The sequence below is a fragment of the Rattus norvegicus genome, chromosome 14 (genome assembly GCF_036323735.1).
Source record: "Rattus norvegicus strain BN/NHsdMcwi chromosome 14, GRCr8, whole genome shotgun sequence".
NCBI lineage: Eukaryota > Metazoa > Chordata > Mammalia > Rodentia > Muridae > Rattus > Rattus norvegicus.
The window spans coordinates 82870772-82889615 of record NC_086032.1 but is presented as its reverse complement, the minus strand read 5'-3'; the positions used below and the strand labels follow the sequence as shown (position 1 = coordinate 82889615).

At 49.1% G+C, this 18844-nt stretch overlaps 1 protein-coding gene across 33 annotated transcripts in view; it reads left to right on the top strand.

Annotated features, from left to right (window-relative positions):
* Positions 1-18844, top strand: part of Osbp2 (oxysterol binding protein 2) — a 161694-nt gene that overhangs the window by 80771 nt on the left and 62079 nt on the right. For 2 of the 33 annotated variants that reach the window (XM_063273191.1, XM_063273193.1), the window contains one exon: positions 16319-16415. The exons of 27 other annotated variants lie outside the window; for them this stretch is intronic. In XM_063273191.1, the coding sequence (XP_063129261.1) occupies positions 16373-16415 (43 nt within the window). In that variant the 5' untranslated portion in view covers positions 16319-16372. Of the gene's footprint in view, positions 1-3857; positions 4051-8271; positions 10278-11008; positions 11178-16318; positions 16416-18844 lie in introns of those variants that run through there. 4 more of the 33 variants (XM_063273190.1, XM_063273195.1, XM_063273194.1 and 1 more) reach the window with 4 other exon arrangements.

Below are 18844 nucleotides of genomic sequence, written 5' to 3'. Positions count from 1 at the left end.
AAAGGCCATGGCCTCTGGGCATGACTGCCCACCAGAACTTGATGGCAAGAAGCTATTACTGACAACATCAAACACACACTTTGACTACAGAAATGAGGCTGGAAGTGCCACCTTCCTGCTGTCCAGCTTCCACGGTGTTGGGAGCTGCTATGCATGTAAGATGCCTTACCCTGCTGTGGACCCGGCAGGCTACAAGATGTGCCCATAGGAGCAGTAGTGGCATGATTACCATGGGGTCAGGACCTGTTTGCGGCCACCGTTTCTGATTGGAGTTGAGGTCTGTTTCAAAGGAGCAGTAAGCCTGGGAAGAGCCTATGGCTGGGACGACTTAGACCACAGAGGGTTCCTACCATGATTGTTTCATGTCGCTGCAGGTTCAACATGACACCACTGAGGGCATCTTGCTTTCAAATAAAACATATCAAGATTAATTCTAGTATAGAAATGCAATTTATATAATAATCCTTCGGCAACAATACCCTGTATGATGAATGTACACAATGACTCTCTTTGACTGTGATGAGTTGAATGTATACAGGTGAGGGCTTTGGTTTGGGGAGGGGGGTTGTTTTGTTTTTTGGGTTGATTTATTTTGGGGTTTTTTGTTGTTGTTGTTTAGTTGGTTTGGGTTTTTTTTGTTTTTTTGTTTTGACCTAGAGCTCTCTCAGCATCTTGAATCTGTAAGTTAACGTCTTTCACAAGATTTGAGAAGACTGGTGGTCATTGTTTCCTCTGCACCTGCTACTACACTCTTCCTCTTGTGGGACTCAAGTTATACGTATGTTAGCCCGTCCGCGTCTCCCACATCCTCACACTGTTGTGAGTTTCCCCCATTAAATAGTCTTTGTTGTCCAGTCTCTGAGCTTGCTAAACTTGGTTTCAGCTCCGTTGGTTCTGCTGGTTTTTGTCTGGTGAGTTCTTAGATCCAAACCTCTTCTGTCCTAGGCTGTCTGGTCATGTGTATGTTTCCAGTTATATGGGACGTCCCGTCTGTTTACGCATTCTGCTCCTCACATCCTTTCCTCTAGCCCTGTGATCAGAGTCAGTTTGAAGTCAGCTTTTGGCCCATCTCTTCTCAGGTTCTTGGCATCTCAGCCATCAATGGTCTTGAGAGTTAGTTTTGCTTCTGTGGAATGTTCTCTGTTGTAATAATTGTCCACTGGCTTCCTGCAGACTGGGGAGGTGAATTTTAAACACCTCTGAGAGGCTGTGAGGACAGTCACACAAGTCTCAGTTCCTGGGAATCTAGTTGTCTGGTTTCCTATGGCAGTTCCAGATCACTCAGGTCTCTGGTCAGCCCACACTGCAGGATCTTGTTGAATGTGGAATTTGTTTCCCTGTTCTTAGTTATGTGTCACATTGTTTCGATTATGTATAACATTGTTTCAAAGTAAATTTAAACTCATTTACACAGAAAATCCCTTTGATATTTAACTCAACTACCCACTGTTATTTGACACTCTCTTCATTTTTTTTTTTTTGAGGCAGGGTCTCACTGTCTAGCCTAGTGGTCAAATATGTAAATAAGGGTCTGAGGAAATGGCTCGGTAGATAAAGTGTTTGTCTCCAGAATGTAAAAGTAACTTTTATTTGGCTGATATATTTGTCCTCTCAGAGGCTTATTGCTAAATAAGCTCACCCTTCCTAGCTCTTTCTGAACTCTGGCTGGCTGGTTCAACTCAGCTGTTCTGGCTGAAAGTCATTTCCACACTGACTGATTTAATCTGACTTCTCTCAGCTTCTCACTAAATTGCTCTGCTTGGCCTCAAACTAACTCTATCTGTTCTAATCTTCTGGTTTCTTCTCATTCCCTGGCTCATTCTTTCTTCACCTGTGCCTAACTTCTTCTCTCTGCAACCTGTCTATGTAAAACTGTCCTTGTAAAAACTGCTCCCGAACTCCATGAACTGAACTGCCATTGATCTGCCTGCCTCTGTCTCCTGAGTGCTGGACCTAAAGGTATGTACCACCATGCCTGGACCTAACACCTAACAGGCTGGCCTTGAACTCAGAGACTTGCTTGCTGTCTCCTGAGATTGAGGTGTGTCTGTATTCCAGTGTACTATCCCTTGCCAGAGCAGCTGTGTTGCTGGATTTAAATTCCTCTACATTAGAACCCTCATAAAATATGGGTGGGTGTGACGGCTCCCCTGAAATCACAGCGCTCTTGGAAGAATCCTCAGAGTAAACTGGCTAACTAGGCTAGCCGAGCCAGAGAGTTGGGAGTTCAGTGACAGAGTCTCACTAATACAGAAGGTAGAGCCTGAGGAATACACCTGACATCTGGCCCCAACATGCTTGTGCCCGCACACAAATGCATATGCACAGGCATGAACACCATAAATACATATACACATGAAGAAATTACTAAACCTTTTAAAGTAAAATACACAAATATAAAACTTACCATCTTAGCCATCTTTAATATTTTTATGTATTCCTTGACAAGTTTATGCACGTATACAGTGTATCTTGGTTGTATCCACCCTCCCTCTAGACCTTTTTCTTTCTTTTTTTTTATAGTCCACTGAGTCCAATTACCGCTGCCTGAATGAAGATCAGCAACCTTCCCGTGGCCACATCCCCACAGAAAAAGGTCTCCTCCTCCCTCAGCAGCCATTGGCTGCCAATCATCTTAATGATCTTTAAACATACAAGCTCAGTGGATTAACTACGTTAATATCTTGGGAGCTCCCGTTTCCACTCACCCCCAGAATTTGTTCTATCTTGAAAAATCTATGCTCATTAAGTAATGACTTGCCTCTCCCTCTTCCCAGTATCCCCTGGCAACCCCCATCCTAGTCTGCCTGGGAGGGATCGAGTTCTCTGGGAACTTCACGTGAGCGAATCACATGGTGTCATCTTGTGACTGATTTATCACATCCTCAAGCTTCATCTGTCTTATAACTCATGCCAGAATTTCCTTCCTTTACAGGCTGAGTAGTAGTCTCTCCTCAGGCATATGTTATATCTTGTTCATCCCTGTAAAACTGTCCCTACAAAAACCACCTCTGAAGTCACAAAATAAACTGCCCTTGATCTGCCTACGGCTGTCTCCTGAGTGCTGGGTCTAAAGGCATGTACCACCATGCTTGGACTTTTCTTTACCGGAAGTTTGCTCTGTACCAGGCTGGGCTTGAACTGAGAGACCAGCTTGCCTTTGTCTCCTGGGATTAAGGTGTGCCATCTGGCAGTGGGCACTGGGTTTCATCAGCAGGTCAGCTCTGTGGCCCACATGGCTATGGAGACTGGTACTCAGGTACTTGTCTAGGCCCGGCTTTCAGTTCCTTCGAGTAATTGTGTAATTTCCGGGCCATGAGGTAACTGATACAGCAATTCCACCATTTTCATTCCCGCCCACATAAAAGCTCCAGGTTCTCCCCAGCACTCGTCCTTGTCTGGTTTAGTAGCCACGGTAACGGGTATCTGTGATACCCCACTGTGGTTCTGATTTGTATTCTGCTGTCAGTGAAGTCGAACTCATCTTTTCACATCCTCACCAACCATTTACATATGTTTGACACATGGTCTGTTCAAGTTGTTTGCACACTTAAAAGTTAAATTTATTTTGGGGAATGTGTATTTGTACACACATACACACACACACACCAGAATGCAAGCACACAGTCATGCCATAGTACATGTGTGGAGGTCCAGAAAACAAATTTGGCAAGCCGGTTCTCCCCTCCCATTATGTGGGTTCTAGGGGCCTTAACTGAACCAAGTTTATCAGGTTTAGTAGCAAACATTTGTATCCGCAATGGTTTGGTCAGGGTTCTCTTACTGTGAAGAGATACCGTGACTACATCAACTCGTATAAAAGAAGGCATTTAATGGAGTCTTGCTTAAAATTTCAGAGGTTTAGCCCATTATCATCATGGCGGGGAGCATGGCAGCAGACACGGCAGGTGCTGGAGAAGGAGCTGAGAGTTCTACATCCAGATCTACAGGTAGCATGAGGAGAGAGCATGGCGTGGGCTTTTGAACCTCTAAGCTCACCCTCAGTGACACACTTCCTCCAACAAGGCCACACCTCCTAATCTTTCTCAGGTAGCGTCACTCCCTGTAGATTAAGCCTTCAAACATGTGAGTCTCGGGGCCATTCTTATTCAAACCACCATATTCCACTCCCTACCCGCATAGTCCTATATCATAGTGCAAAATTGCATGCAGTCCAACCTCAAAAGCCCCCATAGTCCGTCACAGGCTCAACACTGTTTAAAACTCCAAAGTCTCTTCTGAGACTCAGGCAGTCTCTTAACTGTAACCCCTGTAAAAATAAAAAAGCAGATCGCACACTTCCAACATACAACGGCACAGAATGTACATTGACATTCTAAAAGGAGGAAAGGGAGCACAGTGAGGGAGCACCAGAAGCAAGATCAAACACCATCAGGGCTAACTCCAAACGCTGCCTCTCCATGTCAGATGTCAAAGTGCTCTTCAGATCTCCAACGTCTTCCAGCCATGTTGGCTGCAAACACTTCTCTCTCTGGGGCTGGATCCACTCCCTGCCAGCAGCTCTCCTGGGCATCTCCAACATCTTCAGGGCTCCAGGGAAATCCAGGCTTCACCTTCACAGCTTCATGCAATGGCCCCTCTGGGCCTCCATACAAGGACATCTCTGACTCACACCCGGCCTCGGCAGCTTTCCTTAGCTGCAGAGGGAGATTCCACAACCCCTTTCTTGTGTCCTTGACTGTAAAGCCAGAAACACATGACTGGAGCTGACAAGGTCTTCCGCTTGCTGGGGTTGGAACTTGGCCCCCTATTCAAATGTGTTTTTACCAGCTTTCTGGTTTTGATGGGTTCCTTCACTGTTTAAGCTTTTCTTGAATTCCTTTTCCGGAGTTGGAAGCTTAGCTGGTTGGGATCGCACCCTGATGTCACCACTCCCCTAATTTCACTTAGCCCCAGGCTTTTCTTCAAGCTTTTTGTCTAACTGAGCACTGGACTTGGGTCCACTACGATTCCTGGTACTCTTCCCCTCATACTGTACATTCAGAACATTTTTTCTTGTTCGGCTTGCTCCTTTTCATTACAGATCTGCATAAGCATGAACTCTAATGACCACAAGACACAGTCAGTGCTAGGTAGGCTGTTCGAAATCCCCCCTGCCAATGTCGTTAGTCCAAACTCTTCAATTTAGCTACAGACAGATTTATTTTGGACGAGAGTAGAAAGTAGCCACATTCTTCACGAAAAATATCACAAGAATGGACACCACTTAATTCTTCTGCCTTGAGACTTCTTGACCTGGGCCCCCATAGTTCTGGCACTAGTATGACCCACTAAGCTTAAAAGTTTAACTGCTCTCCTAATTCAAAGTCTCAAAGTCCACATTCCACCAACAAGCGCCATGGTCATGCCTGTCACAGCACCACCCAGCTCCCTGACACCAACTCTGTCTTAGTTACTGTTGCCATTGCTATGAAGAGGGACCATGACCATGAAAATTCTTAGAAAAGAAAGCATTTAGGTGGAGGTTGCTTATAGTTTCAGAGGTTTGTCCACACAGGCAGACACGGCGGTAGATTATTAGCTGCGAGTTCTACATCAGGAAGAGAGAGCCACTGGACTTGGCATGGGGCTTTTGAAACCTCAAAGCCCACCCCCAGTGACACACTTCCTCCAACAAGGCCACACCTTCTAATCCTTTGAAATAGTGCCGCTCCCTATTGACTAAAGATTCAAATATATGAGGGACCATTCTCATTCAAATCACCACAGTCACTGCCTCCCTTGTCTGCCCCTACCTCAAACAAAAAGAGCGTCTCTTTAACATATATCTGTAATACGTAAAGGCCCCACGGTTACCTCCCAAGGTCTTCTGTATTGCAAACGTCTCCCACAGCTACTCCCAACACTTGCAGGCCCTTCCAGTTTGCAGACCCCCCTCTTCATAACACCTCACATTGGCCAGGGTTTGCCCACCCTTTGCTATTCGCTCCACAACCCTGGAGGTAGCCATGGCTGTAGTGACAATTTTGGAATTTTGGTTTCTTAAGAAAAAAAAACCCCACAGAAATATTATATGGTTTTGTTTTAATCCCAGGTGTGGGGATACGGGGCTTCAGTTTGTCCACAGCCGTCCACTATGATTTTGCCTTGTGCTCATGAAGCATGGTTTGCTAGCTGAAGATAGTTTCTGCAATTGTGTGACATTTGGAATTATGGGAAATATTCAGAGGGCACATAAATGCTAGTGCCCAAGAGGCTGGATTGGCTGTTGGTTGTTGCTGGTTGCAGTTGGTTAGGTAGTTGTGTGCAAAGAAGAAATTCAATATCCCGATGGCTGGAGAGATGGCTCAGTGGTTAAGAGCACTGACTACTCTCCCAGAGGTCCTGAGTTCAATTCCCAGCAACCACATGGTGGCTCACAACCATCTGTAACGGGATCTGATGCCCTCTTCTGGTGTGTCTGAAGACAGTTACATCATATAAATAAAATAAATAATTCTTAAAAAAAAAAAAAAGATGGCCGATGACCAAGATCAAACTTGCCCCAAGAAACTCAGTGGAGCGAAGAAAGGAAGCAATCTAAGGATTACTTAGATTACTTAAGGCCGTCCCCCTTTCCTTTCCTTTCTATTCTTTTCTCTCTTATCCAGTGCTAGTGGGTCAAAGGGTGGAGAAGGGTGGAAGAACAAGGAACCTACAAAGTAGCTTAAGACCAGCTATACCTCGCAGTTTTGAATCTCCCCCATCTTTTCACTCATGGAGTGGTGTAGTTCAGTGATTTCATTGCACCCTTGCTTACACACACATTCACACGCGCATGCACATGCACGCACACACACACACACACACACACACACACACACACACACATACCACACACACACATGCATGGGTAAGCCAGAAGTCAACATCAGGCATTGTTCCTCTGGTACCACCCACCTTGTTCACTGAGACAAGATCACCCACCGAGACCGGTGGCTTGACACATAGGCTAGGCCAGCTGCCCAGAACTGCCTGCCCCCACCTTCTTGGTGCTAGGATTATAACTGCAAATCCCACGCCCAGTTTTGGGGGCTCAGGATTGAATTTGGGTCCTCCTGCCTGGACAGCAAGCACTTTAGTGACTTAGCTGCCTCCACAGTCCTGAAGGCACTGGGTTTTAAAAGCTGAAAGGCATGGCAGAAGTCAGCCAATCTGATGTCTTCTTCTTACACAGATGCACACTGAGGTACAGAGAGCCACATGAACTATCATGTCGCTTGTGACCCTTCTCAAGCTCTGGCTGACAGGTCTGTTCCTAGAGTAGCATCGCACCAGTTACAATGTGACGATGTCACAAAGACCTTTTCAATTCTACATAAAAAATGGATGGGGCTCTCAGTGACCACAGCTGCGGCTTTGAGGCATAACTCGGGTGGGTGCAAGAGGCTATTCTGTCTGTCTTGTGGGTTCTCTTTGCTATGACATTTTGTTTGTAGTTACCGGAAGGATCCCACTTCCAAACACCTTCCCGGGGCCTTTAAGAACCCCACAGAGGACCAAGTTCTGTGTGCTTTCTGTAAGCTTAGAGGTTCATTCTCTTTCCCTGCTTACCAGGAGGACAGACCTGCCCCAGACTGCCTTCTCTAGGTTGACTTGACAGGGCATGAACGGGGAGTGAAGAGAGAGGGTGGTGATGGCCAGAAAATGAATTGGAGGCCCAAAGCACATTTCAAATTCTGTCATTCCCTGCCTGCTCAAGCACTAGGTTTGCTCATTCTACAAGTACTCAGCACGAATCAGTTGTGTTCTGATGCACTCGGGTGGGAGCTTGAGAGGCCTCCACCAAGGCAGCCATTCTGGGCTCCTGTAAAACATGCTTGGGGGATTAGATGGGGCCGAGGGGCTCAGAGAGAAAGGAGGAGGGCTGGGAACAGAAGAAAGGATGGTCTGGGGGTTGGGGGGCTACATGTGTGTGTGGTGGGGGTAGGGATGTGAACGTGCTGTGTCTCCAGGCATAGCAGGAAGTGAAAAGGCAGGACTGGGACAGCTGATGGTGGATTGTCATGGTTGTAGTACAGCATTGTGGAGAAGATGGTGGTATAGGCTGATCTGGAGGGGCATGGTCCACTGCCCACCAGCATGACAGTGTCTAGGGAGGACGTCATAAGGGCCTTCATTCCCTCCACCCCAGCCCCTGCAAGGGGCTGAAGGGGGAAGAGGGCCTGGTGTAGCACAGTTTCCAGTCTGTGGGTGAGAATCAGAGAAGTGTGTTCTAGTTTTTAGGTTTTTTCAAAACCACGCACACACTTGAACACACGTGCACACATGTATGCATGTGAGAATGAGTCTTTCTGGGCCCTCCCTGGTCTCGGATGTGAGAATGCAGACAAGCTAGGAAATGCTGATCCTGCCATAAATTAGACAAAGGAACTAAACCGAAGGGATCCTTTGTCACAAAATCCTCCTGACCTCCCATTCCAAATGAGGTAATGCACAAAGAAAACTCAGAAGCCACGACCATTTGGTTCCCTATCCTCTGGAGGTTTTGACGTCTGCAGCAGGAAGCCCTTCCCCCTTCTGAGTTTTGATAGCACATGACTTTAAAGAAGAAAGAGAAGGGAGGGGAAGTGATTTTCAGAGTTAGTGGTCACACATCTTTTTTGTCATTGTTTTGTTGTTTGTTTATTGATCTCTCAGCCTCCCCTCTCTCTGTTCCTTCCCAGCCCCTGTCTGCCTCCTAAGCCCCTCTCAGTGTCATCACACACACACACACACACACACACACACACACACACACACACCCCAATCCACTGCTCCTCCATTTCCCTTCAGGAAAGAGCAGGCTTCTTCCCAGTGGTTTTAACCTAACATAAAACAACAAGATACAATAAGACTAGACACAAAGCCTCATGGTAAGGTTGGGACAAGGCAACCCAGGGAGAAAAGGTTCCCAAGAGCAGGCGCCAACTCTTTTTTCTTTTTCTATTTTTTTTTCTATTTTTTTCAGAGCTGGGGACCGAACCCAGGGCCTTGTGCTTGCTAGGCAAGCACTCTACCACTGAGCTAAATCCCCAACCCCGCGCCATCTCTTTTTAAGGCAGGACATATTCTTTCTTCTGAAAAAAGATGCCTGGCACTGAGTTTCCAGTCCAACACATTTCCTTTCATGAATGTTCCAGACCATACTCTCTCAGCAACCACTGCCTGAATGTGCAGAATCTCCCAGGTGCTTGAATAGATAGGATTTATGAACCTAGACTTCTAAATCGCTGTGTTCTGTTTTCCCTGTTCCAATGAGGGGCAGGGAAGTTGGCCGGAGGTAAAAAATAAAAATGCTTCTGTATTTTAATTAACGAGAGAAAAAGTTGTGGTGTTGTAGAAAGAATTAGGCAGGAGTGGCCAGTTTAGTTCAGTGTAGGAAAGAGCCTCCTCACCTCGTGGGTGGGTGCTCCGTGGCCTGCCACTGTGGATCCCTCTAGACTGGATGAGTTTCTTCAGGCTTACAGCCCCCACCTGTCCCAGAGGAGAAACAAGACTGAGGGTCAAGTTGCTGCTCTATTTTGGAAGCCAAGTCAGAAGAAGAGCGCCTCCATCTCATCCGGGGACTTCTGGCTGAGAACAAGGACCAGCAGGAGGGATTTTTAACAGAAATAAAGACAACGTGGAAATGGCTATGGGTGATGTCACCAAGTTCTAGCAGTCCCATCTGTTGGTTGATTGACACCAAGGATGGGGTGGTGGGTGGGAAGGACTGAAATTTCAGGTCGGATGGAACCCCAACACCCTCTGGTTCACAAGACAGATCCAGAACATATGATAGCGGAGAGATGAGGGCTTGAGCACCGATCTTCTCTGGGCCCCTCCCATGCTGGACTCACGCGAGGGGCCAGCCTCCTCCTCGGTAGTGATCCGGCCCAGATAGCGCCCTAGGTGCCAGGTCGGGTTCCCGATCACACCGATGCGCTTTAAGAGGCTGAGCTGTGCTTTCGCCTCCTTCGCGCGTCCTTCCAAGGGAGCTAGCCTTTGTCCAGCCGGGTGCCTAGAGCCCGGCAGCAGGGGCTTGAGGCTCGGGTGGGGCGCCGGCCTCCGGGCGAGGCCGCTCGCGCGCGGGGCTGGCCGCTGTCCGCGGTGCTGAAGCGGCGGGCGCGGCGGGGAGGCGGGCCCCCGGCGCAGCGCATCTCAGACCCCAGCGCCGCCCTCCTCGCGGACTCACCGCGGCGGCAGCCGGCACAGCACCGAGACGCGCTGAGAGCGCGGCGGGAAGGTGGAGGCTGACTGAGTCCCCGCGGTCCCGGGGCCGGATCCACATCCACTCTGGAGAGCCCCTCCCTGGGGTGAGTTGGCGGGCTGACCGGGCTGAGCAGGAGGGCCCCGGGGCGACCGACCCCTTGAGCCACGTTTGCCTTTCCCCAGCCCTAGCTGAGAGAGTCTTGGAGGCTGAGCTCAAAGCTCTGCCCCTGCATTAGCCCCCAGTCTTGGGTCGAGGCCCCTTTGCCCTCACAGGAGGGACAAAGGATTTAGGCAGAAGTGGGACAGGAGGAGGCAATTTCTCACCTTGTGTGCCGCCAGCAGTTCAACAGTAGGAAGGATGCTGCCTAGGCTAATGTCCCAAGGGAGACACCTTTCCGTCTCTGTGCTGGGGACTGACTCCTGGAAGCCCAGGCACTGAATTCAGCTTAGAGAGAAGCCAGCCATCTTTTAGTAGAGGAAGGCAAGCTTCAACCTTCAGAGGCTGTAAGCGAGAAGAGAAGTAAATGCCTTTTCCCCACCACCTCCTTCTCCTCCCCCTAGATGCCTGAGGTTGTCATCGGGGCTTCAAGGGTGAGGATCAGTCGTGCACACCTGAGAGTTAGGAGCTTTACTCAGACAGATGTGCACAGCAGTGGATACTGAACAGGCAGGTGTGTGTGTGTGTGTGTGTGTGTGTGTGTGTGTGTGTGTGTGTGTGTGTGTTCTTTCGTGTTCCCGGCACGGAGAGGGGGTTTTAAACTCCAGCGGTGGCTGTCACAGGAAAAGCCCTCTCCAGCCTGCCTGTGCCTCTGAGTAAGCAGTTTGAGGTCACTCTGGGAAACTACCCAGCTAGAGGAGCCTTAGGGCCTTAAAACTCAGCCCTTAAAACTGCCCCCCTCCTGCCTTGAGCCATCAGCTGAAGGGGGAGATGTGTTTAAACTTGATGGGCCACCTCTGCCTTCGCTCCTACCAGCAGTCAGTTCCCATCTCCATCACCTGGCAAGGTCAGACAGACCTGGTAACTCCTTGAGGTGGGTGGGTGGGCTGCTACGGGAGGGGATTGGATTACCTAGACAAAGGGCTTTTGGTTTGTAGGGGGAGATAAAGGAGTGGAGAGTGGGTGGAGGTAAAGGGGGCACATGCTGAGGCCCTGGAGGTCTCTGTTAAATCCCAAACGGTGAGGTGCCTATTCTAACCCAGCTGTTCTAGATGAACCAACCCCTCCGGGTCTTAGTGGGTTCACCTGGTGGACCCGGGCTGTGTGCTTTGCTCTGTCTAGCCTGAGCCGTGTCTATGGGAAAGGTCTCTGGTGGGCATGTGCCCTTAGTCATCCGATCCTCGGAGGTGCCGGTGAGGGGGGAGGTGGTGAAGAGGCATGAGGTGATGTATAGGTTTGGGGGTCAGTGTGAGCTGCAGTGGTGCTGCAGTGCTGTGGAGATGCATGCCAAGAATGTAGCATTGCTCAATTAAGCAGACTGCTGGGTACCTGGGTACCATTTGCCTGTCACTGATGCTTTATAGAGAGAGAAGGTCACGAGGGAAGAAGGATATTATGTGTTCCCCATACACATTTTTCATATCACTTCTTTCCACTTCAGTTTTTTTTTTTCCTCCCCACTAGCTTGTACTTTGGCTGAATGAATGAACCATTTAGAAAATGATTCTTTGGAAGGATGGCTGACTCATGACTATACTCTGATGTCCTTGTTGTCGTGTTTCATAAAATAAGAAATCCAGAGACACGCTGGCAGGTCAGCTAAGCAGAGGGCGTTGTTTTTGTTTTGGGAAAACAGTGTACTTGAGTTTTGCCGGTCATTTGTTCTGAAGATTTTACCTTCATGGTCAAAGAATCTTCCATAGTTAGATCAAGTTGAGGGGTGTGCTTATATTTTTAGCATACTGCATATCTGTAATATAATCGGGCTACCTATTTTTACCCATATTCTGAACAACTTAAAACCTCCTTAATAATTAAAGCCGGCTCGTGTCTCCTCTGTAACTGAAGGAGGTACCACTCGAGAGTTGCTAAGTCCTATAGCTGATACTTAGCGATACCTAATCCTAGACCCAGTTCACATTCTGTTTTGCAAATACTTTTGTTGCTGCTGCTTACATCGTGGATAAGTCGCACAGTCGAAGTGTCTGAGGAATATGAGCTGAATCTTCCTGTTAGACTCCTCAAGGCAAAGGACGATGAGGTGTAACAAATGCCTAACAATCGAACCAGCATTATTTTGGTGAAAGCAGTTGAGCTTGGGTGGCCCTTCTGTGCCTCTGACACATGGTTTATAAGGTGGAGAGCGCACTGTCGACCTGGATTGTAAAAGCCACAGCACCAGCTTGGCACACAGGTGTTCAGTCGTGTTCTTAATGTCTCTCTCACAGTTTGCCTCCACTGGCTACATTTTTTATTCTCAAATTTGTGAGGACCTTGGATGGCCTCAGCAGCTAACCTGAGATAGCCTGGTCCAAACTTGGAGGAGATATCCCCAAGGTGGGGAGTGCCTTTGAGTCAGATGTCATCCAGGAATGTTGGCTAGCCAGCCCTGGAGCCTGGGTAAAAAGGTAAAGGGACTGCTCCTCCAGGAGGATCAGAGATTTAACACCCGAGGCCATGAGCAGCCTTTATCCAAAGAAACAACTCCCAGGAAGAGCTTTGGACTGCAGCTGGGTCTGCAGCTGGGACTGCAGCTGGGACTGCAGCTGGGACTGCAGCTGGGTCTGCAGCTGGGACTGCAGCTGGGCCTCCTGACTCACTGCATCTTCCCCAGCAATGCCTGCCTTCCCATCTTGCTGATGTCCTGCCTATCCCCGTGGCAATAGCAGCTAACACTGGGCACCGGGCATTCTAAAAGCAGCTCAGTTGTAAACTAGCCAGGAGTAGAGAACCATTGCCATCTTAACTATGCCAAGGAAGAGCTGGAGTGGCTTGGTCACCACAGAGGTCTCCAGTATGACAAGAGGACCTCACACAAACTCAGGGTCCCAAAGGAGGAAAGGCATGCCAAAGTCACACCCCCATCTCCATGTGCAGAATCCAGTTCTCTCCTCACACTGTTGTGACAAGTGCCCCAGGTGGGCAGAGGCAGACCTGATCACAGTTGTGGGTGCCAGTGTCCAGCATGCTGTCTCCTGCCAAGGATCTTTTCCCCACCCCTTTCTTTGGTGCCCCTCCCACCGTGCTATACCACAGCACTTCCGTAGCCAGCCCGGGTGATGCTGGTAGCTCTGTGGGAGAAGCTTCCATAAGTCCTGGTACCCGTGTAGAGACTCTTGGGTAAATGCCATGAGCCAGACAGCTCCCCCTACTGGCCCCCAGCCTGGGAAGCCCATTTGCTTTGGACTTTGAATTTTATTCCAGGGGTGAGGAGGTCATATAAAGGTCATCCAGTTGAGTTCCTACCTCCTTTTATCTAATCCTACCTGCTGCTAAGAGCCTGGGCACTGCGTAGTCACATAAAAAGGCAGTGGATCTCTCGTAGCTCATGCGTAAGTAGCCTGCCTCCAGGGCTCTTGTGCACACCCAGGAGCCTGCTTTCCTAATTGAACTGTTCCATTCTCTGGGCTGTATTTTCAGGTACCAGGCCCCACCTGGTCTCCAGCCACCATTACGCCCCACCCCCAGGAGCCTCATTCCTTCCTCATCTTGCCCCCCCTGTCCCTTTTCTTGTCACTTTTTTTTTTTTTTTTTACTGCACTCATTCCCTCAGGCCATGCAGTCTCAGCCCTGACTCAGTTCCTTATCAAGGTTGACATTTTTGCATCTGGCCAGTTTCCCTAATGGGACTCCTCTGAGCCTTGCCTTGTGTGTTTCTGGGACAAATTCTGCTCTTGTCACTGCTTTCCTGAAGAGCCCTCCCCTAATAGCTCCTGCCTCTGGGAAGTCCTTTCTGCAGGTCAACTCTGGAACCCACACTGCAAAGAGGAGAGCCTCCAGCTGGAGGAATGCACCTTGCTCTCCATGCCTAGGCGGGGTTTAAATGTGGCAGATCCGGCCGGCACTCCTCCTCATCCAACCTGCAGCCTCCAGCCCACCTTCCTCCCTGCTCTGACCTCCTCATGGCCATTCATGGGAACTAGAGTCTCACCCTGTGTATCACCTGCAGTATTAGGCCTCAGACCTATGGGCTGCATTAGTGTGGCCTTATTTGGGAAAATAGGTCTCTGCAGATGTAATCTTTATGGTAGGGTCATTCAGGTTCCTAATGCAGCTTGACAGAAACACACACACACACACACACACACACACAGTACACATGTGCATATGCACACATAAAAGCACTGTATAGGGACACACACACATAGGCATTTACACATATCATACATGCATGGATATATAATTTCACATGCATATGCAAGGACACTATATAAGAACACACATGAACATGTGTCACACACATATGCACATACAAGAGAACACTCTACAAAGACATACTCAGGCACATACACACACATACATACAGGCATACACATGCAAACATAGGCATGTACAGTATACACACATACACAAGGATACCATCTAAGGACATAGGACAGGAAAAGCAAGGCAGAGGTAGAATGATGTCACAAGCTAAGGAATTCCTGAGGCCAGCAGGCATGGAAAGAAGCAAGGAATCATGTCTAGAGCATGTGAGGGGAGCACAGCCTCCTGACACCTTGATCTTGGATCTCTTGCATCCACAGCAGTGGGAGAATGAACTTATGTTGTGTTCACTCCCAGGTTTTGGCAGCTTTGGGACAATTCAAATGGAGACCAACCTTCCCTGGCCCTCAAGATACTGACCATTTGCAGGGACTCAGAGCCTCCCATGCCAGTGTACGTTGAGAGCTTTGGGCTATGGCTTTTTTCAGCCTTCCTGCCACCGCTGAAGCCCCTAGAGGTAGAGAGGGGAGAATTGAAGATTTCAGTCAATTGTCCCTATGATAATCCAGAGGCTGGGCATAAAGGGGACATGCAAGCTGAGATCCTGGACTTGAGCAGGATGATGCAGCTGACGCAGATGGATTGGGTGATGACTTTGAAGGACTCAGGGATTTTTTTTTTTCACTTAGGTATTGAGAGAGATTAGTTAAGTAAAGCCATTGACCCTCAGGTATGCAGCAGGTGCCTGAGGACAGAAAGAACTGTAGTATCTCAGTTCAATTGCTGTGAAGAGACATCATAATCAAGGGAGCATTTAACTGGTGGCTGGCTTACAGTTCCAGAGGGTGAGTCCATGATGTCATGGTGGGGAGCATGGCAACAGGCAGAGGGGCATGGCACTAGAGCAGTAACTGAGAGCTTACATCCTAAGCCTAGAAGGTAGAAGGCAGAGAGAGACTGGGTCTTGTTTGGTCTTCTGAAATCTCAAAGCTCACTTGGAGTAACACACTCCACCAGCAAGGCCACACCTCCTAATCCTTCCCAAACAGTCCCACCAACTCAAGGACTAAGCATTCGGCTATCTGAGCCTACAGGGGCGATTCTCCTTCAAACCACACCACAGTGGCCATGAAGAAACAGAGGAGAGATGCTGGGCTCTGCTGGGGCAAACAAGCAGAGGCTGTGCAGGGCTTGGAGGAGAGACAGCACTTCCATGGATGGAACACTAAGACAGAAAGGGATCTGTGCCATGGACATAGACATTGTCCCACAGAATGCGAAGACTATGAACTTCTGACCACTACCTGGTACTGGGGGACAAGGAGGCTGGAGGACAGTGAGTGACAAAAGCATAAGGGAGGTAGGACGTCACAAGCGCATGGTTGACATAACATGATGGACCTGTGGAGAGCTTCTGGCAAGGCCATTACACTCAGTGGCCGTGCAAGGGCACACCTGTCGTGTTTTGCCTTTCCTGATGTCTTTTCTGTTCACCTGTCTATCAGACCCTCTTGCAGCTCTGTCACTGTCCTGACACCTCTCTGACTATATGTCTCAGAGCAGGCCTAGGAGGTGAGTGCAAAGTAGATGCCCAGATACCCTCATGGGTGCCCTTTCCTCATGCCCACACAACACTCCCGTGCTCACCGGTATCTGTGGCCATGAGCTGCTGCCAGCAGTTTGGAAGCTGAGGGTGGGTTGAGGCCTCTATCCTGGTTGGATGACAGGTACCTGACCCCTGGTCCCTCCACACCTGGTTGCAGTTGTGTCCCTTCTTTGCAGGGCCCGTCGCCATGGGCGGCTCTGCTCCTCCGATTCTTGGGAATTGTACCACGCATGCGCCAAATGATCCAGTCCCTCTCTGATTGCTGCCTACCAGGTTGGTCTGTGTGCACTGGTGTGGTGGCTTTTCTGACGTGACCCCCAGACCCTGTCCTCAACCACAGGCTTCAGCATGAGCAAGCATTCGAGTGGCCCGTTTGTCCCCATCTCTGCGAGGATTACATATGTTTAGGAAACATAACAGTGTGAAATATTTAAATGGATCCTAAGATATATGGTGCAAACGTTAGTTATCTCTCATCACTTCTCTCCATCTCACTCTCTTCCCAAGAGAGTTGCACAATTTGTTACAGTGGAACATCTGCAAAAATGTTCCCAAACGGAGGGAAAGGTGCCCCTCCCACACACGCCTCCCAGTGCACCTATGAGATTACATTAAACCACTCTCTGCTTTTTCTCTGGCCCTAGTGTATTTTGAAGATCCTCATGTGCCAATTCAACTAGATCTATGTCAGCTTAAAGTAATGGCGTAGAACTCTACAGGGTCTCCTAGTTTTGTTAACTTCCCCGTTGATGGCTGATTAAGATACTTTATGCTCTGTTACGATCCCAGAGAGCGCCGTGGTGTGTGTAACTTAGCACAGCTCCCAAGAAGTGGAATTGTTGGGTGGCATGGGCGCACATGATAAATATCAGCAGGCACTACCAGATTGCTGGCCAAGCAGAACTCTAAGGACCTGGGGGCATGGGTCAGTGGGTTAAGTGCTTACTGAGCAAACACAAAGGCCTGAGTTTATATCCCTAATCCTCACTCAAAGGCTGGGCATGTCTGTAATCCTGCTGTTGGGAGTAGGGTGGAGACAGGCAGACCCTTAGGTGACTGCTACCGGCCAGCTTAGCTGATGGGTGAGCTCCAAGTTCAATGAGAGACTTTGCCATTAAAAGAAGATGGAGGGGGCTGGGGAGATAGCTCAGAGGTTAAGAGCACTGACTGCTCTTCCAGAGGTCATGAGTTCAAATCCCAGCAACCACATGGTGGCTCACAACCATCTGTAATGAGATCTGGCGCCCTCTTCTGGCCTGCAGTCGCATTCGCAGGCAGAATGCTGTACATAAATAAATAAATCTTTTAAAAAAAAAAGAAGAAGAAGATAGAGGACTGACAGAATGGCTTAGCAGATTTGGGTCCCACCTCTGAGCCTGGTGGCTTAGGACCCACAAGTTAGAAAGGGAGAACTGACTACTGCAGGGTATCCTTTGTCCTCCACAGAAGCAGTGTGGCACAAGCATGCATACACACAGAGATGCTCGTGCACAAACACGCACGCACGCGCGCGCGAGCGCGCACACACATGCCTGTCTTCCAACAGTGTGGACTGTCAGCTTCCTTAGTGTTGTTCTTACTCTGTTACTAGGTAAACAGCCAATAAAAAGGCACTTCCTCAGTCTGTTTTGCATTTCTCCTGTTGCCTTTGAGACTGGGTAGGTCTTGGTCTGTTTGATGGCCAATCATGTACATCCCAAAGCTTGCTAACCATCTGTTGCCATGGCACCCTTTGGGTAGTTGGAGTTCGTGATGCCGTGGCATCACTCATTCCAGTTGGTATGTCTTCCGTTGTATGTTTTTTCAGTATTTTCCCCATGTTTGTTTGGTTGGTTTCTGTTTTGTTATACTTAGACAAGAGCTCACTATGTAGACCAGTCTGCTCTCAAACTGTGTAAAATACTAAGAATGTCTGGATGCCTGTCAGAGGATCTGTCAATCAGAGGTTGGGAAAGTGCTGGGGAAGTGGAGCTTGGAGGTCCTCCTTGGAGGAACAAGGCTTGATGCTCTTTCTCTACGTCTGTTTCACCAGCCCCACAGTTGTGCTTTCCACACTGCGCTTCCTCACTCCAGTCTTCTTGGGGATCGCAGCCATTCTACGCTTGACAGTTGAGCTCAGCATGGGGCTGGACCTTTGAGTCCAGCGAGGCTTTGGAAGGTGGTTGGGAGTTCCTGGCTCCTGGCCCTGGTGTGGATCACTTCTCCCCACCTGGGCTGGGGCTGACAGCTCCAGGACTTTGCATAAGGAGCTGTGTTATCAGTGCAGACTCCCAAAACACTGTCTAGGCAGTTAAAGCAACAGAAACCCACTCTCTCACTTCCGGACACTAGAGGTCCAAGGTCAGTGTCAGCAGCCTGGCCCCTCTGAGGCCACCTTCCTTGGCTTGCTTTCTCCCTGTTGCATGGACCCTGGATGTCCATCTCCTGATCTGCCTTCCCTAGAAGGATGCCTATCAGAGGTTAGCCCTCCTCCTCTATGGCTTCACTCTGTTAGAAGCATCCTGTTCTGAGGTCTTCAGGTTGGAGTTCAAATTAGGACTTGAGGCCTTTCCGTTTAGCTCCTACCTGACAAGGTGAGCTAGTGAGAGCCAGCACCATTTCTGGCTGAGGATCTGGAAAGCCAGACTTAGAGCCTAAGTCACCCAGCAGGTGGGTCGCAAATCTGAGTCCATCCCCACCCTCCGGGAGACCTGACTGACATC